General features: G+C 57.5%; 1 protein-coding gene across 1 annotated transcript; it reads left to right on the top strand.

Annotated features, from left to right (window-relative positions):
- Positions 1-603: 603 nt before the first annotated feature.
- IRX4 (iroquois homeobox 4) lies at positions 604-9,630 on the top strand. Its single transcript, XM_066374804.1, is given in 7 exon segments — positions 604-825; positions 5,004-5,072; positions 5,074-5,148; positions 5,540-5,791; positions 6,689-6,807; positions 7,475-7,803; positions 8,253-9,630. Coding segments are annotated over 7 exon segments (1,893 nt in total). The 3' UTR covers positions 9,080-9,630.
- The last annotated feature ends 16,407 nt before the right edge of the window (positions 9,631-26,037 follow it).

A 26,037-nucleotide genomic window follows, 5' to 3' on the forward strand; every position in this document is an offset into this window, starting at 1 on the left:
CCCATACCAAGGCTATCCAGAACTGTCCTACCTGCTACCCCAAGAGCCCAGTGGGTAGAGAAACCAGTCTGGACACCACCAAAAGAAGCTAGGCTCCCTTAATGTGATGAGGTTGATGGGCGGTGGGGGATTAAGAGGGGAAAGGAAGAAAGGGAAGGGCCTGAGAGCCAAGACACCCACCCTATTTGGAGGAGAAGCAAGCCACCTGAGCTCCCAACCTGACCTTCAGGGCAGGGATACCATGGTCAAAGAGGGACTCTGAGGAGCTGGGACCAAGAAGGAATGAGACTGTCTGGGGGCGCGGCTCTTTCAGCCCAGGCAGCCCCAGGTCTGACAACCAGGGCACCAAAAAGGGCCTCCTGAGTGTCCCTGAGGAGCCCAAGGTCCCCTGGAGCGGTACAGCTTGTACAGCATGTGGCCAAATCCAGGCGGCCTGCCTTCCTGCTGTGCCGTTAGGCTCTGTGTCCTCTCTGAGCCCGGTGTTCCTGCCACCCCACCCCCAGGGCACCCCTCATTCCAGCTCCTACACCCGGTGTACCCAGAGCTCAGGCCGGGCGGAGGGGAAAGTTGGCAAGTGCTCGGCGCCCGCGGGGGAAAGCGTTAATGGGCGGCCGGGTGGGAGCAGCTCGCTCGCTCGCCCACGTCACGCCGGTGCGGGCTCGGCTGACGACCGCAGCGCCTGGGGACGCCGACGCGCTCTGCTCGCCAGGTGCTACGCCTGGAAATGTCTCCATTAGTTGTCGCCTGCTCCCCGCCGGAGCGCGCGCGCCGAGCGGCCGCGCAGAGCCCTCGCGGGCCGCCGGTAGTGGCCCGGCGCCACCGCAGGTAGGCGAGGTCCCCGCTCCTGCCCCCGCCCCGGGCTCCGAGACCCCTCCCCCCTAACGGGGAGGCGCAGGCTCGGCGCGGCCGCCGAGGGGCTCGGGCGGCGGCGACGGTGGCGATTCCCCGGTGCGTCCCGGCTGCGCGCTGCTCCCCGCGGGCCCAGCGCCTCGGCGGCGCGGGCGGGCGCGTCCCCAGCGCAGGTAGGGAGTGGGCTCGGCCGCACAAACTTTGCGAGGATCGCTCCTGCGCTGGAGGGCACAAAGTTTGCTGCCTGCCGATGGGGTCTCTGGAGGCCGCCGCGTTCGCTGCAAGTTGCAAAAACGAGGTGCGGGGGAACAGCGCGGGGAGCCGGGCCAGCGCGGGCCAACCGGGCCTGCGCTCCGACACCCGGACTACGAGGCCGTCCCGGCGCGGGCGGCGCCCGGCGGGGGCGCGGTGGGGGCGCGGCAGGAGACCCGGAGGGAACCGGCGGGAATGGTGGGCGTTTCGGGGAGGAGGATTCAACGCGTGCGCCTGCAGCTCGCCCCACTGGCTTTTCGAGAGACCCCAGAGGACAGGCTGCGAAGAAGTGACCTGCCAACCCTAGGGCTCGCGAGTGCGAAGCCACCGACTTGTAGAACGCCTCTTAGCCCCCCACCCGGCCGGGCTGTCCGCAAGCAGTGGGCGGGCACTGCTCTGAGGTCCTAAACCTCAGGAAAGACGGTCTTTGCCTAGTGCTGCGTGCGCCCTCCTCCGCCCCATCCCTGGGGTCAACTTCGCTGGACTGGAGGAAGTCCCTCGCCACCCCCACCCCCACCCACGCTCTCGGTTCGGGTGGGCCTGGGTGGCCTCGGGGACAGCTCCGGGAACCTGGAGGGCCTAGGTTCAGATGATGGCGGGGACGAAAATCCCACCCGGCGAGGGAGAAGGGCAGGGCGGGGCCTATCTCCCCAGAGGCCTCCAAGGTTCTGACAGCAAGAGCGCCCCGCAGGCCTCTAACATCTGGAACTAACCGTCCTCGGGTTCCCTCATCCTCGGCTCCTTTAGAATACAGCGGGCTAGTGGGGGCACCTCGCCCCAGCCACGCTGCTGCCCTGAACCGCGGGCTTCCAGTGTGTCCTGCTCAGAGCTGTATTTAGAACCGGGGTCCCTCGAGGGACATGGGCTCATCACTCCGCGTCTGTGCAGGTCCATTTAGCTGATGATACCCGAGATGCTGACGCTCTTCAAGGAAACCCCAGGTGCCTCATCTCAAGGGTTGTCCTTTTAGTGAAGGGCACTTGGTAGTTATTCGGGTATTATCTATGGAACAAAGATGATCCAGAAAGTACCCCAGTTTGAGCAGGTGGGCCTCAGCCTGGACGCGGGTTATCAGCGGAATGTCCAGCTGCGCGCTGGTCTAGAGACAGACTGCGCTGACCCCTGCGTCCAGGATTGGTTCCAGAGCCTGGGTGAGGACCAGCAGCCCCAAGCTTTCCCAAACAGAGTGGCTGGGCCTGGGCCGGGCAAGAAGCGGAGGATCAGTGCTCAGCGGCCCAGGAAAGTGGAATCGGTGAGCTAGGTTTCAGGATCAGGGAGACGGTCGCCTTTGAGAACCCTGCAGGCTGGTGGGGCTGGGAGCGTCTATTTACACACTCATCCTGGAAAGGAAAATAGAACAGTGCAGTGATGACCAAAGGAGGTCCCTGAAAACCCACCCAGGGCTCCCCACAGAGGATATGTGCCTGCCAGGCTCCTAGGGTGAGCGTGTAGTTCAGAAGATGAATGGTCGCCTGTTCAGGGGACTGTTTTCAGCAAGCTACGGCCGAACCTGGGGGAAAGAACCGAGGCTCTCAGGCCTGGATATGCGGCGCTGCCAGCCAGTCCCCGGCTCTGGCAGCTGGAACGACTCGATGGCTTACTCCCCAGACCGCTGAGCGCTCGCAATCACCAGGCCGGGGCCATGGGAATGGGGTGAGGAAAGGTAGCTGAATGCCATCCTTGCAGAGCGATTCTTGCTCTCTGAGTCCTCAGCCACCCTCTCCTGGTGCCCCTCCCTCAGCGGGCAGGGCCTCATTACCAGCAGAGAGAGAGAGAGAGAGAGAGAGAGAGAGAGAGAGTTGTTTGTAAACAATAAATAATGGAAAGTAGGAGGACGTTCAGCAAAAGCCTGAGCAGAAGCCGGAAAACTGGAAGGAGTTGGGAGGAGGGACGATGGGGGAAGGGAGGAGTGAAGGAGGAAGACGGAGAGAGATTGAGAGATTCATTTCTGCAGAGAAGCCCCGGTGGCTAGTTTCTTATTATTTACAGGAAGGTGATATTAGCAATTCAGGTGAAAAAGAAATAAACACAGCTGCCACGAAATCAATACAGAATTCAAAAAAAAAAAAAACAATTATTAATGTCATTTGACTCGTGTTCTTTATATATCTCTCCCGGCTACAGACGCTAAACTGTCTGAATAATTTGCATGGAGCGGCTATTCATTATTTCCGATGTTTTTCCTTTGCAAGCAGTTTGGACGTGGCCGGCTGCGGTCCGACGCGATCGGAGAACTCGGATTTTCATCTGTAAATTAAAGCAATTACGCAGCAGATATTATATGATGCGTACTGTGGTCTCTAGATAGTCATCAATCACCTTCAACCGAGCTGTCAGAGCGGGCAGCTTTCGTTCCTTGGAGCCAGGCTTGCAGCTGGGGAGAGAGTGAGAACGTCATCATTAATTAGAGGGTGACCCTGGGGCAATTCGCAGGTCTGAACCCAGGAATCTCTCCCAGCAAGTCTGCACAGCGCCGCCGCGCGCGCTCCCTGCGGCCGAGCGCCGGAGGCCGAGCGGAGCGAGAGCAACCCGGGCGAGCCCGGGCCAGGGCGAGCGGCGGCGCGGGCGGTGGGGAGCGAGTCCGCGGTGGCCCACGCTCCCTTGCTTCTTGCGTGCTGGCCTCCGCTTTGGACTCGGGCAAGGTCCCGGGGCTGAGACTGGCTGTGGAAGTCCTGGGGTGGGCACTCGGCCTCCTGCCCAGACTGACCAGTGCGCCCCGGGGAATGGAATTAGGCGAAACGGTCTGGGAACGGCTCCTCTGCCCGAAGTCCAGCGCCTCCTCTCCTCGGGCCAACTCCCGACGGTCTCCTGGAGGAGAAGGACTGTGGGAGGGGCCCCTAAGCTGAGTCCTGAAACCTACCGCTCTTCGGAGCGCTCAGGACTTTTAAACAGTCCCGGGTTTAGCCGCATAGGGCTCGGCGGGAGGGGAGGGGAGGAGAGGAGAGAGTGCGGCCAGCATAAGGGGTGGGGGAGGAAAAGAGGGGCCTCGCGCCCAGCGGGAACTCTCAGGGAGAGTGGATGCCCCCCAGCACAGAGGCCCGGAGTGGCGAGTCTCGCAGCCCTGGGGCCGCTGAGCCCCGGCGTGGCAGGCTCCGGGAGAGGCCCCAGGACTCACACCCTGAGAGCGTTTTGACCTCCGGGTGCATACACTGTTGTAGCCGCGTCTGATTCTGGAACTCCGTCGGGAGTGGGGTTCGAACTAGTGGGAGGCGTGGCCGACTCCGGGTTAAACAACAGTCGGGCCGATTCCGCGGTGGCCGAACGCCGGGCGCGCGGAGCCGCGCTCCTTCCACCTGGAGGGGCGCGGAGAGCTCAGGCCCGCAGCCGCCCGCGCCCGCGCGGGGCTCATTTTAACTGTTGATGACATCTTCATGAAGACTCACTCGCGTGTCCCTCATACGTCTCACTTGTAATTGAGACTAATGATTACAGTGGCGCGGGGAGGAGCAGCTGCTCATTAATTAATTTCTAATTAAAAGTGCCTCCCGTCCTCGGTGACTAGGGAGAAACGCCGTTCGTTGGGGCGATCCTGACTCCTCGGAAGAAACTCATTTGTTGGAGCGCGTGGCCCCCGCGCGCCCCCGGCCGGGCCGCGGCCGAGTGACCCGGGTCTGCGGCCGGGCCGCGCTGCGGAGGGCTGACGTCAGAACCCCGCCGCTCAAAGCCGCGCACAGCTGACTTGGCGGGTTTGCGAGACTGGTTTTTTTTTTTTTTTTCTTTTTTGCAAAATATGTATTTGTGTCGCCGCTGCGAGGCCGGTCGGTCCCAGAGCCCCCGCGAGGCTCTGGATTGCGAAGCTGAAAGGATCGCGGCGGCAGCCGCAGCTCGCTCTCCTGCCCGGTTAGAAAAGTTTGCTGGGCGCGTAGATGCATTAACCGGCTCTCCCGCTTCGCTCCCCGCAGCGCCTAGAAGCCGGCGGCCCCGGAGCAGCGGCCGCGCCACGCCGGCGACCGCGCGCAGGACCCCGCCGGCCCCTCCTGCGGGCCCCGGGGCGCCCTCACCATGTCCTACCCGCAGTTCGGATACCCCTACTCCTCGGCGCCCCAGGTAAGGAGGCTCCACGGGGCTGGGAACACTGCCTGGCGGGCGATCCGGTCTCTCTCCCCAGAAGGCAGGGCCTGCGCCACGTGCCCCTTCTCCCAGCCCTGGGGTGGAGCTGGGGTGCTGAGAAGGGCTAACGCGAGGGGGCCCCAAGTCTCGCTTAGTTTCACCTGCACTCTCGGGCTCTGAGGCTGCGCCTCGGGGGAGCCCAGGCACCCGGTAGAGTGGTGGCACCTGAGGGCGCGCGCGACTTTGGAAACCCCTCGGGGAGGGCGTGAACACTGAGGGGCTGGGCTGGCTGGGGCCCACGTGGCTGGAGGGCGGCCGGGCAGGCTCCCCGCGGGGGGACGGAGCGCTAGGGGGCCCGCCCTTCCTCGCGGCCCCTCTCTGCCCCCAGTTCCTGATGACCACCAACTCCCTGAGCACGTGCTGCGAGTCAGGGGGCCGCACGCTGGCCGACTCCGGGCCCGCTGCCTCGGCCCAGGCCCCAGTGTACTGCCCGGTCTACGAGAGCCGGCTGCTGGCCACGGCGCGCCACGAGCTCAACTCTGCAGCTGCGCTGGGCGTCTACGGGGGCCCTTACGGCGGCTCTCAGGGCTACGGCAACTACATGACCTACGGTTCCGAGGCTTCCGCCTTCTACTCGCTGGTAAGGGTTGAGACGGTGATTCTCCAACCTTCCCCGCCACGCCACGTCCCAGCCCCTCGATGTGCCAACATCACTCTCCCCAACTCTGGAGGAAGAGGCGCGAGGCCCCTGTGCCCGGGACTGTGAGGCCCTGTGCCCGGGACTGTGAGGCCCCTGTGCCCGGGACTGTGAGGCCCCTGTGCCCGGGACTGTGAGGCCCTGTACCCGGGACTGTGAGGCCCCTGTGCCCGGGACTGTGGGGGGTGGGAGAAGCTCCCTTCAACTTTGCGCCTCCAAGCCTGGTCCTTGGGAACACGACCAGCTCCGCCCCACCCCAACCCTTGTTGGGGCGAGCAGTCAGGCGGACCACTGTCTGTGATGTATTGATTGTTCTCGGGTCACTATTAATCCGATCAGATTTCTGGTTCTGTCTGAATGGGCTCCCCCCCTGCCCCCTTCTGTCGCGCTTCCAGCTCCCCAGTTCCCTCGCTCTTTCCTGGATCCCTCTCTCCTCTCCTCCAAGCCTCCCCCCAACCTTCCTCCTCCTTCCCTCGCCCTCTCCCGGCCCCCTTAGCTCCTCCTCATCTCTCTCCTCCCTTACCCCTTCTTTATATCCCGTTCCTCCCTCACCCTCCTTTTTTTCTCTGCTATTCCCCAGCCCCCAACCCTGTTCTGTCTCCCCTCCTCCCTGCAGTCTCACCCTCCTGTCTCCGGCTCCTTTATACTGATTTCCTATTCCCCCGCCCCCAGCACCCCCCTGCAATCTCCTCATTCCAAGTCTTAGGGCTCCTTCGCTGCCTAGGCACTAGGGACAGTCTGGGGATAGGAGCGCAGCATGCCGAGCCTGGGGCCTGGGGGAGGAGCTCGAGCCGGGTGGCGTCCGCGAAGCCGCGACCCAAGGCTGCTGGGCTCCCACAGAACAGCTTGGACTCCAAGGAGGCGCCGGGATCTGCGCATGCGGGCCTCGCGCCCGCCGCCGCCGCCGCCGCCGCTTACTACCCGTACGAGCCCGCGCTGGGCCAGTACGCGTACGACAGGTGAGGAACCACCCTCTGCGGTGCCCCGGGTCCTTGCCCTCCGGTCAGCCAGCACCCCCGCTCCAGGAAACCGCAGGCTCCCTCTGGGAAACTGGAGGCAGGACCAGCGGCCTTCCCCTCCCAGGGCTGAGCTCCGCTGACCAGGCCTCGGCCCCAGCCCGCCACCTGGTGAGCCGGCGGAGCCAGGGTTCAAAGCGTTTCTGGTTTCCCACTCTGCCGCCCCCGCCCCCAGCTGGCTCGACTGCCAGAACCCCGGTTGTGTTGTGGTTTGGGGGAATCGCATCTCGCTTCCCAGGCTTTGAATGCTTCCTCCCCCCCCTCAAGAAGTGCGGCCCGTGTGGTGTGGGCCCAGCCCAAAAAGGTAAGAAAGGAGCCCAATAAAGAAACTCAACGACATACATGTCTGTGTAGAGTGACAGACGCTTGGCTAGACCTTGTGCCCGTTCCCCACCCCTGACCTCAGTGGCTCAGGAAAAAGCCCAGACTCCGTGTAAGTTTAATCAAATATAAACATTATCTTTGCCTTCGGGCCAAAAGCAGCCGCCCCCGCGGGCAGCGGCCGGAGCCAGGACCTGGGTAGAACCTCACCGTAAACGCACCCCCACGGCGGGGACTGAGAGCCCGCCTGGCCCTTGCCCCGGCGCCCCATTGCTCCGCCTGTCCCCAGGTACGGCACCATGGACAGCGGCACCCGGCGCAAGAACGCCACGCGGGAGACCACCAGCACGCTCAAGGCCTGGCTGCAGGAGCACCGCAAGAACCCCTACCCCACCAAGGGCGAGAAGATCATGCTGGCCATCATCACCAAGATGACCCTCACGCAGGTCTCCACCTGGTTCGCCAACGCTCGCCGGCGCCTCAAGAAGGAGAACAAGATGACCTGGCCACCGAGAAACAAGTGCACGGATGAGAAGCGGCCTTACGGGGAGGGCGAAGAGGACGAGGGGGGCGAAGAGGACGCCCGGGAGGAGCCCCTGAAGAGCACCAAGAACGAAGGTAGGTCAAAGTCGCTGATGCTGGAGCTGGAGGCATGACTTCTACCAGAAGGTCTAGGACAGCTAAAGACATTGAACCTTTGGGGGCCTGGGCAGCGACTGAATGAACTGACCCATGTTGAGGGTGGGGGAGAGTATGTATGGGGGGGGGCGGTGCTGTAGAGGTGAGCCAGGAACACGTTTAAAGAAATCCAACATTACATTTAAAACATTAGACACCCTTCCACCATTGATTTGAAGCTGAAGGTCCCTCCACTCACAAGGGTTGTCATTCTGGGGTCTCAAACCCTCTGGAGGAGATGAGAGGTAAGAAGAAAGGCATGGTTGCTTCTCCTTGCTCCAGAGTCAGGCCCCATAACCATGGACACAGGGTTAGGAAAAAGGAGATGGAGTTCTGGTTAGGCCACCATCCTCTCGCCCTGCACTGGTTACTCTTTCTTTCTTGGGCAGAGCCAGCAGGCAAAGAGGAGAAGGATCTTGAGCTCAGCGACTTGGAGGACTTTGACCCGCTGGAAGCCGAGCCCCCTGAATGCGAGCTGAAACCTCCCTTCCAACCCCTGGACGGTAGCCTAGAACGCATCCCCGCCACATCAGAAGGCCCCAGTGCCCCTGGAAAAGAGGCCTCAGGCACCCAGCGGATGGCCCTGGCCGCAGATGGTGGGTCTGCTCTGGACCAGGACTTAGAAAGGGCCCGGAGCTGCCTCCGGAGTGTGGTGGTGGGGCCAGAGCAGCAACCAGGCGCCGGGGGTGGCCCGCAGGCCTGCGAGGCCAAGCTGGGCTTTGTGCCGGCTGGGGTGACTGCGAGCCTGGAGGTCAAGCCGCGCATCTGGTCCCTGGCGCACACGGCCACCGCAGCCGCCGCCTCCAACCTGAACCAGACTGAGTTTCCTTCATGCATGCTCAAGCGCCAAGGCCCCGCCCTCCCCTCGGCCGTCTCGTTGGCGCCCCCTTCGTCCTCACCTGCGGGCCCGGCCCCCGCCGGTGTCCTAGACAGGCACCAGGACTCCCCGGTAACCAGTCTCAGAAACTGGGTGGATGGAGTCTTCCACGACCCCATCCTCAGGCACAGCACTTTGAACCAGGCCTGGGCCACTGCCAAGGGTGCCCTCCTGGACCCGGGGCCCCTGGGCCGCTCGCTAGGAGGGGCAGCCAACGTGCTGGCGTCGCCCCTGGCACGCACCTTCCCGTCCGCTGCGCCCCACGACGCGCCTGCCGCTGGCGCCTCCAAGGAGCTGCTGGCCCTGCCCAAGGCCAGCGGGAGGCCCTTCTGCGCTTAGCTCAGCGGGACCTCTGGGCCCCGGAGGGAGTCGGTGCTCAGGCTGAAGGCTCGCACGTCGAAGACTCTTTTTCTAACGAGTTTCCAAAGCTAGGCGAGAGCGCGGCGAAGCTTGGGCCGCCAGCCCGCCCTGGAGAGAGGACCTGAATTCGGTCTCCCAGAACCACGGACTAAACCCTGGATCTGTAGCTCCAGGTCCACCGACCATCTGGCCATTTCCAAACTCGGGGACTGGTTTAGATCGGGCTGAGCCCAGAGCAGCCTCCCTGAAACATAAAGTTTACATCCAAAAGTTTACATGGAGAAGACGTTTTGGTTCCAAGGCTTTGTTTGTGTAGCAGTCTTCTGGGTGTGAGGCATGCCCGTGTTCCTTCTGAGGACCCCTCAGCCTGCTGACCTTTTTATTTCATCCTCAGCACATAATTCTCACCCAAAGCACTTCCCTGAATTTACACTATTGCACACTCTTAACTCGATAAAACTATGTTTTTTTAATGTATGTTCACACCAGTAATTGCCTGCTTCAGAGGCTGATATAACAAAACCAATAAAACCGAGTGATGATGTTTGCATTGCAAAATGAGCACGTTACCAAAGTAGGGATTTGAGAACTTGTTGGAGGAAAGGTGCTGACCACCAGGGGTAGGAGTAGGGGGCGGGTACTGACCCAGAGGACCCAGCTGCTTGCAGAGCTTAACACAGAGTTTGGTAAAAGCTCTTTAAAACTGGGGGGGGGGGGGGGGGGAGTAAATTTTCAGGTGTCTGTTGAACTCCCTAATAGAAATGGATGAGAGACCTAAAACTTTTCAACTCTACCCCTTTACCAAGCTAGATTTTTTTGAATAACTTTTAAACTTTCTAAATTCTCTGGGACCGGGCCCAGGTGGGGGAGGGGCGAGGACGTCACAGCCTTGAGATCTTTTTGCTGACGTCGGCCCTTGGACTGTGTTCTATGAAAGTGTGCGTCCTTCCAGGGCTCCACCTGGCTCCTAATACCGCCTCTTCTTCCTCCCGGCCCCGAGCCTTGCTGGCAAAGACCCACCACTGCGAGCTACTGCACCGGGAGGAGGGAGCACGCTGTAGGCCGCAGACCCGAGCTGGGTTAGGTGTGAATTAGGGACAGACCTGAAGAGCATTTGGGGTGGGAGAACACTGGCTTTGCCCCACCTGGGCAAGGGTCCTGTGAGGTGCAGACCCCTGGCTTCGCTCAGACACCGGGATCCCGCCCTCGCCCCAGCAGACATCTGGCCCCACACTAGGGTCCTCGGAGGGGGGTTATGAGCTCGGTGTGCACTGGGCTCCAGGCTGGCCCCTTGCGCACAAACCCTCTGCTTCAGGCCTTCGGGGCTCAGGCCGCACGTCCCAGTTACCCCGAGGAAGGAAATATCCGGAATCAAGGCAGCCTGCGATGGTGGAGCGGTTCCTAGGTGCCGCGACGAGGGTAGAGTGGCCCTTGCCTGGGACGCGGACAGACTGACAACGGTGGAGACAGACACCAACTGGAGACACAGGCTCTCTTGGGGGCGGGGAGGGGCAGCTTTCGAGGGACACAGAGGCCTGGGCTTTCTTCTGCGAGGGGACAAAAGGTACCAGACCCGAGCCTGTGGGTCCGGGACACAAGCGCTCAAAAACTAGTCTGATTGGCCAGTGGGACTCGGCCTTGGGGCGACTTTAGGAACCCCAGAGCGGAACCTTGCATCCAGAAGTGGGTCGCCCTGCCCCGGGCGCAGGGGAACCCTGAATAGTAAGACCTTGGTGACCGAACCTCCACCAGACCCTCAGTTCCCAGTGGCGGGACCTCGGAGAAGCCCGGACACCGTGAGCGGAGGGAGAGTCCCCGGGCCCTGCGTGGGGACCGGCCCCGCACTGAGGCTGCCCCGGCCGCCGCGGTAATTGGATTGTATCCGCCCGCGTGCTGTCACCGTATTGACTTTCGCTCTCTTGGATGATATTATCGAGACTCGGAAGCTCGCTGCTGATGTGCCTGTCAAAAGGCTGTGGCGGGAGCCCCCGGCCTGGCGAGCGAGCATCAGCCAAGATAATTTGAAGTGAAATTTTCATTTTGACAGTAAACCCCTCAATTTCTAAAGGCTCGGAGCTCCGATAACCCGCTGGCAGGGGGAGGCTTTGCAGAAAGCCACGTCTTAGCATGAAAAGGGCAAAAGAACTCGAATTAGTTGTAATAGATAAAAGGGCAAAAATAAAGAGTCAAGGGTACTTGACAGTAATAGCGAAAGTGGAGTCTCGGGGGAGAGGCTGCGGCCGAGGCTGGGGCGCCAGGAATTTTAATGCGGCTGCCGGGAGACCCCGCTCCAGCCCGAGACAAAGCCAGGCCTTCTCGGCGAGAGCCGGGCTCCGAGGGCGCGGCCAGGCTCCGAGGGCGCGGGCGGCGCGGGCTGTGGGCTGCAGGGCGCATGGGGCGCGCTGGGCAGGCGAGGGGCGCACGTCGGGGAGGGCGGTGGCCCCGCGGGTCCGATTCCCTTCCCTCCGCGCTGTCGCCCCGCCTGTGGCCCCGGGACCTCCGGCTCCAGTGCGGGGACGGCTTGGAACCCCGCCTGTCCCTGAGATCCAGGCCAGGGCGCCCCACACTGAAGAAGCACCAGTTCTCGGTGGCACTGGCTGACTGAGAGTGGTTTGATTAAACTGCAAACATTGTGTGAAATAAAGACATCAAGTGAGGAGATGGGATTCAGTCGCATCTCAGGGCGACTGGGCCCGAAGCCGGGGCTGTCGCTTCACCCTGTGCCCAGACCTCGAGGGGCGCACTCGCTTGCTGCACGCCCCGCACCCGCCGTCCGGCCGAGCCTCGCGGAGGGGGACCCGGCGAGGAAGGCCCCGCGGGGGGGGGCGGGGGGGGGCGGGCGCCGCGGGAGAGGTCGCGGTCCCGGGGGGGGGGCGCGGAGAGGTCGCGGTCCCGGGGGGGGGGAGAGGTCGCGGTCCGGGGGGGGGGGCGGGCAGGGAAGAGGGGGCGCCGCGGGGAGAGGTCGCGGTCCCGGGGGGGGGGGGAGAGGTCTCGGTCCCGGGGGGGGGGGGGAGAGGTCTCGGTCCCGGCCCCCCCCCCTCCCAGGGCGGCTGTCAGGGAGAGAGCTGGGGACGGCGCTCGGCCACTCAGGCGTGGCGAATTCAAACACACCGAGGAGGGTGCTAAATTAACGGCGCTCTTTACATAGAGCCCCAATAAAACTGCAATCAGCGACGCGTTACTTTTCATTAAGCGAGTCTGACAGCAGCAGATCCAGGGCCGACAGGGGAACAGGCGCGGGAAATATACGGCGCGGGCGCGGGTCTCAGATAATTCCTTAAGCTCCATTAACAACTCTTAGCCGCAGGAAATGGGCTCCCGGAAACCGTCTCCAAATCTAAAAGCTTTATCGACCCTCAAACTGCTGTGGATGGTTCCATTTTTTTCTTCCTTTTCTTTCCCCCTTTTTTTTTAACTTAAGGAAGAGGTGTCCAGTAAGGTAATAGGGTTTGACACGACACGTTCTTAACTAGAGAGAGAGAGGCAGGGAAGCAGACCCTTAAATGATATTTAAAAGGCAACCAATTAAGATTTAAAGTGGTCGTCGGCTGAGGCTGTGCAGGCTATTTATGCCACCTGCTTTACCCTGGACACGCCTGCTTGTCAGGCGCTGCTGCAGACAGACAGCCTGGTCTCTCTCCCTCTTTCTCGCTCCCTCCTACTCAACTCTCAATCTCTGCCTCTCACTCTCCCTCTCTCTCAGTCCCCGTTCCTCTCCCCGCCCCACCCGCAACAGAGAAAATGACAGGAGAGAGGCAGCGAGCTCTCTTGGCGCATCATTCCTTCTCACTGGTCACCTGTTGGAATGGGCCAACCTTCTCCTAAGACAGATAGTAGAAGATGAAGGGAAACTGAGCCTGGCCCCTCCTCCAGATGTCAGGTGACCATATGGTGTCCTCTGTGCCTGGGGTCAGAGTGCAGTCTCTCTGATAGGGTGCGAGTGCCCAGGCCGCCAGAGATGGCGCTATGGAGGCAGAGCTATGCCCCACCTTTCCCTCCTCTCCCACCCAGTACTGTCTTCTCTGCCATTGTTTCAGGAAGATGCCTTCCTTTGGACTCAGCCACTTTCCCTTTCACCATGTCACCTCCCTTTAGGTGATGGTGGCCAGAGCATTTGTTCCCATTGGTGCCACTGAATTGAGGAAGCCAGAAAGCCCCTTACCCAGGGTCACCACATTGTGGGAAGTCAGCAAAGCCCAGGGAAGGAACAGCAGGGGCCTTTCCATTTGAAGCCAGTCTCAGGCCCTGTTGGAAGGGCACAGGAACAATGGGACCTTGGAGAGAGAAGGGGGGAGGAGGAGGAGAGAATAGGAGAGAAGAGGAGGGTAAGGAGAGGGGGGAGGAAGAAGAGAGAAGGAAAGGCAGAGGATGGGAGAGGAGAGGAGGCTAGCAGGGAGGGGGGAGGAGAAGGGAGGAGAAGCCTGGTGGACAGTGAGGAGACCAGCTTCCCATCTGCCTGGCATCACCTTTATGAGAAATACTTGTGAAAAAAAAAATGCCTTTTCCCAAAAGGACCTGACTCTTGGGGTAAAAGCAAGAAGTTTATAGGAAGTCCAGGGACAGACAGGCCCCCTGGACATTGTGCCTGAGTGAGCCCTGAGCTCCAGGTGTCTCCACTCTTCTGCTGGGGAGAGAGTGGTAGGCATCTTCTCAGGGCTTCCGACATCAGCCAAGCCCACTGTGGACTTGAAGAAGCAGGAGTCCTGTCCCGCCGCCCTGGTCTAAGAAGGCTCCTGATGCCTCATTGCAAGGATGGATTTCAGGGAACAGAAGCTCCACCCACTGAGAGCTTAGGTGGCTGGAATTGAACCCAAGATGTAGGAAGGTACCCAACACCCAAAGTGAGAATTAGACCAAGGCAGATTTTTCTCTGCTTTGCTGGAACCCTTGCCCATGCAGGTAGCCCTGGCAGTTGTTCCCAGCACCCATGGTGATTCTGCTTTTGTTACAGTGACCTGGTCACTTGGAGGCCTCCGAAAGAAGATTAATTTCTACATAATCATCTAATGTCCAATGCTATTCTGGTGTAGATGTGGAGTCGACTTAACAGAATGGCCCATGAGATTAGGGACTCCCATGCTCATGGAGAAATAATAATAATAAAGAAACAGAGAGATGGATTCATGCAAGGGGAGGAGCACACTGGCAGGAAGGATATCAGCCAAGTGTTTACACCTTTGCTTCTCAAGGCATTACATTATTTTAAGTGCATAATCAGTGGGTTCACCTTCTCATCAAACCAGTGATGGAGTCATGTGCACAACACTGTGAAGTACCCCATGCTCCAGTCGTCCAGGGTCTGCTGGTGTCTGTCCTTCTCTGACCAGGACTGCGGGACAGGACTCCCGCTTCTTAAAGTCCACAGTGGGCTTGGTTGGCCAGGCCGAAAGGGGAGATGCAGGAGGCGTCTCTGCAAGATTCTGGAAGCTTTTCTAGCAGGTTTAGCCCATTCTTTGTCTTCATCCCTCTCCCTGCTTCACCAGTTCTCTGTGGAATGAGCCCCCCCCCACACACACATCCTGTGGTGAGCAGGGAGGGCCCACAGCTGGCCCGCTAGAGTCTCAGTGAGAAGGTCATGTTCTGATAGATTGGACAAGAGGAATTGCTAGAGGCCAGGACACCCACTGGAAAGGACAGTGCCCATTTTCACAGGGAACACAGGGAGTGGGGTGGGGGTTGAGGCAGGAACAGCAGCACAAAGGACGTTGCACATGGGGCTGGATTGGGAAAAGCCTGGGGAACAGCTCACAGGGAGGTAGCATCAAATCATTTGCCACAGTTCCCAGGGACAGGTAGTCTATGGTGGCCAGATGCATGCAGTTAGAGCTGCTGTATCGAATTTGGCATGGAGTGGCCAGGGACAGATAAAAAATACCCCACAATTCACATGAATGAAGGCAGCAGGAACAAACCACAAGACAAGAGGAATCATAGTTTTCATGTGACAATTTAACATCTTAGAGACCTAACTGGACATGGCAGGAGGCAATCTTGTGACAGGAAGACTCAGAGATATACTAATAAAATTAGGGGCATTTCTGGGAACAGAAACAGGTAACCCATGAAAGAACATGGACATGTGGGCACCACAGGGCAGACCTTCTTCTGCGGCTGATTTAGTGGAATGCACAGCCCAGCCTGCGGTCATATCTGTGCCAGGCATGGGCCCCACGCCTCTCGGCATCCTGACCTCCCAGACACCTTCCCTGAGAGCCTGCAGGCACAGAGCTCCTCTTATCACAAGTGGCAGGATGAGCAGAGGTGGAAAGTGAGCAGAGGAGAACGAAAGGTTGTAAAGACTTAGGCCAAGGAGCTCTCACTGGAAGGAGTGGTCCCGAGGAAAAGTTTGAGTCACTGTGACTGGCTCTACTTGGAAATTTCCTGAGGAAGGGGCTTCCCACTGTATATGAACATGCACACACTCACACTTACACACAACTTGACATGTGCAGATGCAGCTCACATATATACACACACACACAAGTCCCACATGCACATTCATGCTCACGTATATGCACACTCATACACAAATATCTATGCATACTCACATAGAGGCACACACACATACTGCAAAGGGTAAGCTCGCACTGCTGCAAATTGGTCCAGGTTGTGACACCTATCCCTCTGGGGCACAGAAAGCAAGACTGGTGAGGCAGAGGCAAGGGAGGAAGGGTACACAGAGCCCCTGTTGGCAGAGAATTGGCTTAGAAGGGGCCAGGGCACACAGGTGCCTAAAAGGGTTTTGTTTGTGGGATGATTGCAGGAGAGACCTTGTGAAGTCAGGGTGCCCTTACAGCTCCCTCTAGAGTGGGATCTCACTCTCTAAGTGGAGGGAAGTGATTGAGCAGAGACAGGAGGAGAAGAGGAGGCAGTGGAATAGTGCCCAGTGTACCAGGAAGGTGGCCACTGAGGTAGCCCCAGCTCCTGAGGATGTGGGCTGGGCCACACCAAAATGAGCCCTCTTTTATACTCGATGGCAGTGCTCTGAACACGTCGTCTTGGAGTGGGAAAGATGCCCTCCTGGCCTCACCCGGCCTCTACCCTCAACCCCAACTCTGCAACCTAAGAGTATCTAAGTGCAAGCCCTGTGACCCCACCTGACCTGGAGTCAAAGAGCAGATGACAGATTGCCCCGCTCTGTTTCACCCCACACCTTTTTGTGCTCATGGAGGCCTCCCCAGCAGGGAGCAGGGCCTGTCTCTCACACAAGGGACTCTCATGCACAATCAGGCCGCAAATGGGACCTTAGTCAATGCAGTAATTACAAAGACTCTCTCTTCATGGAACATCAGGGCAAGTTCACAGTACTCAGCCTGAGCATAAACTCCAGGTTTGCAAGAGCACTCACCTGGGGCAAGAGCATAATTATGTCATGCAAGTAGGTGGGTGTGCCACATGCATGATGGTGGTTCACAGGGCCTCCGGGCGGAGGGTTGTCCACACATTGGGGACAGATCCTTCTGTTGCAAGGTGGTTGGCTCCAGTGACAAACATGTCATCTGCTCCTCTGGGTCATGAGAGTCTATTGCAGGTGGCAGCAGACTCACTTCTGTTCCAACCGTCTGTGGGCCTCTAGTGACTGCTTCCTTTATGCAGTGGCCCCATCTCTGTGGCCATGTGACCAGGAAGGGGGAGGGAGTGATACCAAAGATGGGGAGAACTTCAGATTTAGGGTTCGTACCTGGCCCTTCCCACCTGGCATTTGCCTAGTGAAAATCAGCTGTGTATGCAAGTAGGTGTGGAGTAGCACCTGGAGATTTTCTCAGAGACAAATGCCGAGCCCCCAGGGAGAACTGGCTTTAGAGAGGGGGACTCTGCACTGGCAGCAGTTTGGGTGGGACAGGAGCTGCACACGTACCTACTTTGGGCCCACAGGACTCAGGAAAGCAACAATGGCCTTGGAGGAAAGGGGTGGCCTGGCCAAGTGTTTTCTCTTTCCCTCTTGCTCTCAGGACAGCCCACTGCAGAGCTGGCTGCCTGGGGCAGGGTTCAGAGTCTGAAGATCTGAGAGGAGTAAATGGTCAGTGTGGCCATGCCAAGGTGCACTGCAGACACCTAGTGAGACCTGGGCCTGCAGGATTTGGAAACCTGCCTACAGCTCTAACTTCACCCTGCTCAGGCTCTGCAGGGGTGAACAGTGGAAGGGGTGGAGACTGCGCTTTAAGGACACACTCCTGCCCTCTCCTCCTTTGTTTTCTCAGTAGTATTCCATCCTAGAACGTCAGCTGCAGGAGGATTTAGAACAGGGGTCAGGAACCTATGGCTCGCGAGCCAGATGTGGCTCTTTTGATAGTTGCATCTGGCTCGCAGACAAATCTTTAATAAAAAAAAATAATAACGTTAAAAATAGAAAACATTCTCATGTATTACAATCCATTCATTTCCTATGACTTATGTTCATGGTAATGGGTGGCTGGAGCCAGTCACAGCTGTCTTCCAGTACAACACCAAATTTTTATTGGATAATGCGTAGGGTACACGGGTCGTTGTATGGTTCTCACGGAATTACATTTTAAACTATGTGGCATTCATGGCTCTCTCAGCCACAAAGTTTCCTGACCCCTGACTTATAAGCTGGGCCATCAAGGAAGCACCACACAGACATGTGGCAGCAGGCAGAGGCTACGCAGTTTGAGGACACCTCTCAGCAAGATTGCACTCCACACAAGGGACCACAGCACCTGCCTCAGGCATTCATGATGCCCCAATGGAGGCCCGCCACCCCTGCCCCCAACCCAGGTTTCTCTTCTTATCTGGTTTCATTCCTATACTGATCCTTCACCCACTGCTGCAGGCAGAGGAGGCTGATTGAGGGTTATCAACACATTTGTAACTTTTCACCTGTTTCTGTTGTTCAGCCAACACTGGGCTGCCAGGGGAGACAGCGGTCACGGGGTAGAGGTGGGGAGGGCAGCCTTCTGACTCATGCCTTCCATTGCAAAGAGCCCCTCCTCTTCTGCCTAAGGACACAAACCATGTTAAGTTTTCCTTTACCTGCTTCTGGAAATCAGCGAGCATTCATTTTACTCTTCTGGTTTCGAGTACAAAATAAGTTATTATACTTGACATTTAATATTTTATTCCCTCATTTAATGTAACACACCTGTTTTGAATATCTTTGATATAGATATGCTTACTTGAGGAAATCTATGAAATAAGGAGGTTGAAGAAGAGGCAAATTTCTCTCATTTTCCAATGCATCCCATTTGCCATTTAAGTTCACTTAGAAATGCTGTCCTTGGCCCTGGCCAGGTGGCTCAGTAGTAGAGTGTCAGCCCCGTGTGTGGAAGTCCTGGGTTTAATTCACAGTGAGGGCATACAGAAGAAATGAACATCTGCTTATCTACCCCTCCCTTTCCCCCCTTCTCTCTCTCTCTCTCTTTCCCTCCCACAGCCATGGTTTGATTGGTTTGAGTGCATCAGCTCCAGGTGCTAAGGATGGCTTCCTGGAGCCTCTACCTCAAGCACTAAAAATAGCTCAGTTGTGAGCATGGCCCCAGACAGGCAAAGCATTGACCCCAGATAGGGGTTGCTGTGTGGATCCCGCCAGGACCCATGCCACAGTCCATCTCTCTCTATCCCCTCCTTTCACTTTGAAAAGAAGAAAGGAAAAAAAAAAAGGAAAGAAAGAAATGTTGTCCTTATACTTAAAACAGATTTTGGTTTCCCAAAGCCTGACTCACAGAGAAATTCTAAGACTTCGGACATGCGCATGCATACTTCACTACATCATTATTCATCACTGGACAGCTATAGCAATTCCTAGTCCTCATATCCACCAGGACCCTAACCTGCTGGGGGCTTTTGGTGGATCTTGGCAAGCAGTGAATAAATGATTACAGAATGGTGAGATTATGTTCCTTTGTGAAGGCATGAGATATAAATCGATAGATACTTAAAAATAAAAGCAATGTGTCGTTTAAATGTAGGGAATACATGTAGGTAAGGGAGACGAGCATCCCTCGCTGTCCCCTTGAGTCCCCACTGCTCTCCCTGACTCCCCCCAATCTCCACACCCTCACCGACTCCCTGCAGTTCTAACACCCAGAACAGGTTCATGAACCTGACTTTTCTCTTCTCTTCTCTTGGGTTTCAGTATCTCCCCTTTATTAAGAGTGTGCTGAAAAGGGATTTAATTAGCGTCCTTACTGTAAAGTGACATCAATAGTCTACAACATCAGACATCATCCTCTCTGGGATGTAATGTTTAATGAGACAAGTGCATAAAGGAAGGGAGCATGGACATCGGGCCATGATGAGGGGTCCAGCCCCACGTGTTATGGCTTCTCGGGGTCTGTTAAGGCCACCTTGTGTTCACAGCTGAGCAACAACCACTTTCTCTGAGTTACTTTGGCAGGGCTTTGGAGTAAGTCTTCATTGGGTGTTAGAGCCTTTAGAACAACAGGTCCTTGTCCAGACAATGCTTCATGCAAACCACAGATAGCACTGTGGTTAGCTTTGGAGGGTCTGACGTGTGTGTGTTTCACTGGAAATGGGAGCAAAGAAAGCAAGGGCCTTAGACTGGAGTGGTCGTGCCATAGCCCTCCTCAGGGCTGGACAGGATATTGCCATGTGCGTCTTCACACCACTCACCATAGTCTCCTGAAGGGCGCCAGGTCAGTGTGTCGTCACAGAGGTCCAAGAAGTTGGAAAAGCAGAACAGAGGAAGCCTTGCCTTTAGAAGATCGAGGGAGAGAGCCAGCAGGCTATAAGACACCTTGAGAAATCAAGACCACAGTGGTCTGCAAACACCTGTGATTGGGGGCTTTTTTCTTCTGCTCCAGGATGTCAGGTTGACATCTTCAGACTGTTTCCTGGTCCTATGGCCACAGCTTTCCAGAAACCCCTGACTCCAGTTTCTCCTACTTCTGTGTAAGTGCAAACTCTTCTGTTAAGTGCCATATCCACGTGATACTCCTCATAGCTGCTGATCCCAGGGAATAGAAACTCCAGGATAGAAAGCTGGAATGACTTTCCTGATCTGATTAGATTGAAAGGCATTAATGACCCTGTCACCATGGTAACTGGAACAGGGTAGTCTATAGCCCACATAACGAAATACTTACTCACTGTCACCTGTGGTCATCCAGAGCTGGTGCCTATTTAGGCAAAGCTCTGCTGACCAAGCAGCTGCAACACCAGGGCACTGACAACCCCAGGCACTGAATTCCTAACTGACCATCGAACCAGAAAGCCCTGTGCTAGCCTGAAGGGAAGTCCTTATTCCCAGTAGCCAGAGGGTCACAATTTCTGGAAACCAGATTCTCAGGCTATACCTACTGCAGGCCAGCAGGCGATGCAAGTCGATTCACAGCCCACAGGGTTGAGAATACTGGACCTTCCAATTACTCTAGCACTTTTCACTGCCCTTCCCATACCACCCACTCCTTGTTGGAAAGAACCTGAACCTCTCACCTCTCATGACTGTGAAACCCAGAACCAGCCTTAAGTACCAAGGGACAAGCACACACTGCAACGCAGGAGGATGAGCCATGCACACAAAAAGAACCACAAGATTTGTATGGATAATTTGTATTGACAGAAACCTGGGGAAATTGTATGTCAGTGACCCTAAGGGTGATAGGCCAGGCTGAAAGGTGTCCGTGTTGGTTCAAGGAAAATTTATGGGTTTGGCTGCCGTGATGTTGGGTACTGGCATCAGTTTGAGCAGCTAAAAGCAGCCCTTGGTTTTTAACTGGTAGGTAAAGACATGACCTCGATGGTTGCCTGCAGGGAATGAAGTCAGAATGGTGGAAGAAAAGGCCACCAGCACAGGGACATAGGATGGCTGTGGTGACTGGGTTTACTGTGGTGGCCGGTTTGCCCACTGTCCACGTCCTTCAGGAGGTACAGGGGGACCTCCTTCCTCAAGCTTGAGAAGCGATGAATGAAAGGAGAACCTCCCTTTTTAAAGACTCTGCCAGAACTATGACCATGAAAGATACTGTCATCAGCATGGCCTCAGTCGCACAGGGAAGAGGCTCTCAGAATGGCAGGACCAAGGGGTAGGTCATGACCCACAGAGACCAAGTGGGTGTTGGATGCGGTGAGTAGCCCGGCTCCCCAAGCCTGGCGAGGCCCACAGAGATCTTGAAGAATACCTGCAAATCATGATATTTCTAGCACTCAGGTAAACAGGCTGCTCAAATCTTACTTAATTTGTATAATAAAAGGGACACAAACAAACCGAAAAAGACCCTCCAAAACAAATTAAAAACAAGACCAAACAACCTCCATGTCTAGTAAACAGAGGTTGGACTTGAATCAGGGCCTCTCACCCAGCACCAGCTTGAGCAGTTCAGAGGCCGAGCCCCACTGAGTGAAAACACCCTGCACAACCAGCAATCTACACTGCAAACCTCCTTCCCAATGACACCCTTGCTCAGGGTTGCTCAACAGGGGGACTGTGTACTGTGGCAGAACACACCCAGGTCTCTCAGTGATTTCTAAACAGTGGCTCAGAATTGACACTAATTCTTGGAAACCCCAAATGCCACAGTCAGGGTAGGAACTCGTGGAAGCAGGCAGAGTAGCAATCGGGCTGCAGGGTCTTTGCCCAGTGGCCTTGTGTGTCCCTGGGTCTAGCCTCGTATCTCCCTGGCTCCGGGACGGAGGAGTGGCATAAACTCTGGGATGAGGGCCTTGAAGGCTTTTCTGCCAAGTGGGAGAATTAGAGCAGCTCTTCCTACAGAATGGTGCCCGAGGTTGTCCTATTTTTGAGGGACTGCAAGGATGAGCCATCCTCAAAACCCTGCGAGATGCAGGGATGGTGACCACCACCCAGGACCAGGACCCTCCTCTGCGACCTTTGCAGAGGACAGTTGGGTCTTGAGGGAAGACAGTGAATTATCACAAATTCATGAAGGCAGTGACTCACCCTCAACTGATGTTCCAGCTGTAGTCTCTTTAGTGAAAAAAGTCAGCACATTCCTTGTTACCAAGATATGTTAATGACTTGGGAGCATATTGTCCTTACACCCGTTAGTGAAGATATCACTCAGGTTGTAGGTTGTTTCACCAAGAGGAACAACACTGTGACATACCCTCATTGGTCACCTGATCACCATAGCCACTCACCGGCCCTTTGTATAAGTTAGTTGGCTGTGATGACCCTGGACATGCAGGATCCTCACCCACTGACTGACGAACACTGAATGACTGGTCTTGATTACAAAGTGGGAAGTGGATCGCTACCATGCACGGGCCATTGAAAAGTCTGGAATCCATGACTCTCCTGTCCTGTGGCTGAAGAAAGTTATAAGCAACTCAAACAAGGAGTAACCCTATTTAGAGACAAGGTCTTTCAAGAGGTGATTAAGTTAAAATGAGGCCATTAGGGTGGGCCCTAATCTCAAACAACCTGTGTTCTTATAAGAAGGGAAGATTAGGACAGACACACAGAGGGATGACTGTGTGAGGACTCAGGAGGAAGGCTGCCATCTGTAAGCCAAGGAGAGAAGCCTCAGAGGGAACCAGCCCTGTGACACCTTGAGCTCAGACTTCTGGCCTCCAGGACAGTGAGAAAATAGATTTCTAGTGTTTTAAGCCACCCAGCATGTAGTGCTTTGTTACAGCAGCTCCAGGGGACCAATACTGAGGGCATTTGATAGAGCCTTGTGGGCCCCATCACTGAGAGTTACAGATGCCAACAGCGTCGATGCAGAGGCAGCCCCATTCAAGTAAACCAGTTAGTTGAAATGTGGAGCTCACAAACATATCATATTGAGAAGTGGGTAGGCATTTTGTGGGAAGATATTTCATTTTACAACAGTATTTGTCCCAGAATTTCACCATGATGGGCAACTCCCCTTGAACAGTTCAGATGGTCCCATTGGGAAGTTCTGTCTGCACACACGTCTCCTCAGATGGTGTTGTAGAAAGCAGTAAGCTCTGAACAAGACCAGTAAAGACACTGCGTTTTAAAAGGCAACAATGACAGGCTCTTTAATTTTTAATTATGGACCATCAATCTGGCCACAGCACAGCAGCCAGACTGGGAAACCAGAGCTCCAGCATCACCCTGTGATGTCAGAGTGGGAATCACTCTGGGGCCGCTCGTGTCCAGGAACCACGGTGTGAATGGGGCCCCAGAGTCCCAACACGTGCTCCTTTTGATGTATTGGCCACGGCAGCCTCTCCGGAAACCCTGACCCTCTGACCCACAATGCTGCTGCGGAGCGGCCAGCACAGTACAGCTCTCACAGAACAGGTCGCCCCTGCCCACCCATCCACTGGCTGCCAGCCCAGCAGATCCCAAAACGCAACCCCACCCACGCATGGGACAAAAGGGTGAAGCAGCATCTTGGCATGCAGTCAGGACGGAAACAAATCGATACCACCACAGAAAGTTATGCCGCTTTGGGAAAGTGACTGGTCTCTGATAGAGACAGGCCAAGTGCCAAACCATAGGACATCAGCTGACCTGCCACATGAGCTGCCCAGCACAAACTACCTTGCCATGAGCCCTGTGAGCAGAGCAGCAACCTGCCACCAAGCACAAGTGGCATACGGGAGATGGAGCTTGGGAAGGCCGAAAAGTACAGCCAGGCTGTGAGATACAGCCAGGCCAGGAAGTGCAGTCAGGTGGGAGGTGCAGTCAGGGTGGGAGGTGCAGTGAGGGTGGGAGGTGCAGTGAGGGTGGGAGGTGCAGTGAGGGTGGGAGGTGCAGTGAGGTCGGGAGGTGCAGTCAGGGTGGGAGGTGCAGTGAGGGTGGGAGGTGCAGTGAGGGTGGGAGGTGCAATCAGGTCGGGAGGTGCAGTCAGGGTGGGGAGGTGCAGTCAGGGTGGGAGGTGCAGTGAGGGTGGGAGGTGCAGTCAGGGTAGGAGGTGCAGTGAGGGTGGGAGGTGCAGTCAGGGTGGGGAGGTGCAGTCAGGGTGGGAGGTGCAGTGAGGGTGGGAGGTGCAGTCAGGGTAGGAGGTGCAGTGAGGGTGGGAGGTGCAGTCAGGGTGGGAGGTGCAGTCAGGGTGGGAGGTGCAGTCAGGGTGGGAGGTGCAGTCAGGGTGGGTGGTGCAATCAGGTCGGGAGGTGCAGTCAGGGTGGGAGGTGCAGTCAGGGTGGGAGGTGTAGTCAGGGTGGGAGGTGCAGTCAGGGTGGGAGGTGTAGTCAGGGTGGGAGGTGCAGTCAGGGTGGGAGGTGCAGTCAGGGTGGGGAGGTGCAGTCAGGGTGGGAGGTGCAGTGAGGGTGGGAGGTGTAGTCAGGGTGGGAGGTGCAGTCAGGGTGGGAGGTGCAGTCAGGGTGGGAGGTGTAGTCAGGGTGGGAGGTGCAGTCAGGGTGGGAGGTGCAGTCAGGGTGGGGAGGTGCAGTCAGGGTGGGAGGTGCAGTGAGGGTGGGAGGTGCAGTGAGGGTGGGAGGTGCAGTGAGGGTGGGAGGTGCAGTGAGGGTGGGAGGTGCAGTCAGGGTGGGAGGTACAGTCAGGGTGGGAGGTGCAGTGAGGGTGGGAGGTGCAGTGAGGGTGGGAGGTGCAGTGAGGGTGGGAGGTGCAGTGAGGGTGGGAGGTACAGTCAGGGTGGGAGGTGCAGTGAGGGTGGGAGGTGCAGTGAGGGTGGGAGGTGCAGTGAGGGTGGGAGGTGCAGTCAGGGTGGGAGGTGCAGTCAGGGTGGGAGGTGCAGTGAGGGTGGGAGGTGCAGTCAGGGTGGGAGGTGCAGTCAGGGTGGGAGGTGCAGTGAGGGTGGGAGGTACAGTCAGGGTGGGAGGTGCAGTGAGGGTGGGAGGTGCAGTGAGGGTGGGAGGTGCAGTCAGGGTGGGAGGTGCAGTCAGGGTGGGAGGTGCAGTCAGTGTGGAGGTGCAGTCAGGGTGGGAGGTGCAGTGAGGGTGGGAGGTACAGTCAGGGTGGGAGGTGCAGTCAGTGTGGAGGTGCAGTCAGGGTGGGAGGTGCAGTGAGGGTGGGAGGTGCAGTCAGTGTGGAGGTGCAGTGAGGGTGGGAGGTGCAGTGAGGGTGGGAGGTGCAGTCAGGGTGGGAGGTGCAGTCAGGGTGGGAGGTGCAGTGAGGGTGGGAGGTGCAGTCAGGGTGGGAGGTGCAGTGAGGGTGGGAGGTGCAGTCAGGGTAGGAGGTGCAGTCAGGGTGGGAGATGCAGTGAGGGTGGGAGGTGCAGTCAGGTAGGAGGTGCAGTCAGGGTGGGAGGTGCAGTCAGGGTGGGAGGTGCAGTCAGGGTGGGAGGTGTAGTCAGGGTGGGAGGTGCAGTCAGGGTGGGAGGTGCAATCAGGTCAGGAGGTGCAGTCAGGGTGGGAGGTGCAGTCAGGGTGGGAGGTGCAGTCAGGGTGGGAGGTGCAATCAGGTCAGGAGGTGCAGTCAGGGTAGGAGGTGCAGTCAGGGTGGGAGGTGCAGTCAGGGTGGGAGGTGCAATCAGGTCAGGAGGTGCAGTCAGGGTAGGAGGTGCAGTCAGGGTGGGAGGTGCAGTCAGGGTGGGAGGTGCAGTCAGGGTGGGAGGTGCAATCAGGTCAGGAGGTGCAGTCAGGGTGGGAGGTGCAGTCAGGGTGGGAGGTGCAGTCAGGGTGGGAGGTGCAATCAGGTCAGGAGGTGCAGTCAGGGTAGGAGGTGCAGTCAGGGTGGGAGGTGCAGTCAGGGTAGGAGGTGCAGTCAGGGTGGGAGGTGCAATCAGGTCGGGAGGTGCAGTCAGGGTGGGAGGTGCAGTCAGGGTGGGAGGTGCAGTGAGGGTGGGAGGTGCAATCAGGTCGGGAGGTGCAGTCAGGGTGGGAGGTGCAGTCAGGGTAGGAGGTGCAGTGAGGGTGGGAGGTGCAATCAGGTCGGGAGGTGCAGTCAGGGTGGGAGGTGCAGTCAGGGTGGGAGGTGCAGTCAGGGTGGGAGGTGCAATCAGGTCGGGAGGTGCAGTCAGGGTGGGAGGTGCAGTCAGGGTGGGAGGTGCAAACAGGTCAGGAGGTGCAGTCAGGGGGGGAGGTGCAGTCAGGGGGGAGAGGTATAGTCAGGCCAGGAGGTGAAG

The sequence above is a fragment of the Saccopteryx leptura genome, chromosome 1 (genome assembly GCF_036850995.1).
Source record: "Saccopteryx leptura isolate mSacLep1 chromosome 1, mSacLep1_pri_phased_curated, whole genome shotgun sequence".
Classification (NCBI taxonomy): domain Eukaryota; kingdom Metazoa; phylum Chordata; class Mammalia; order Chiroptera; family Emballonuridae; genus Saccopteryx; species Saccopteryx leptura.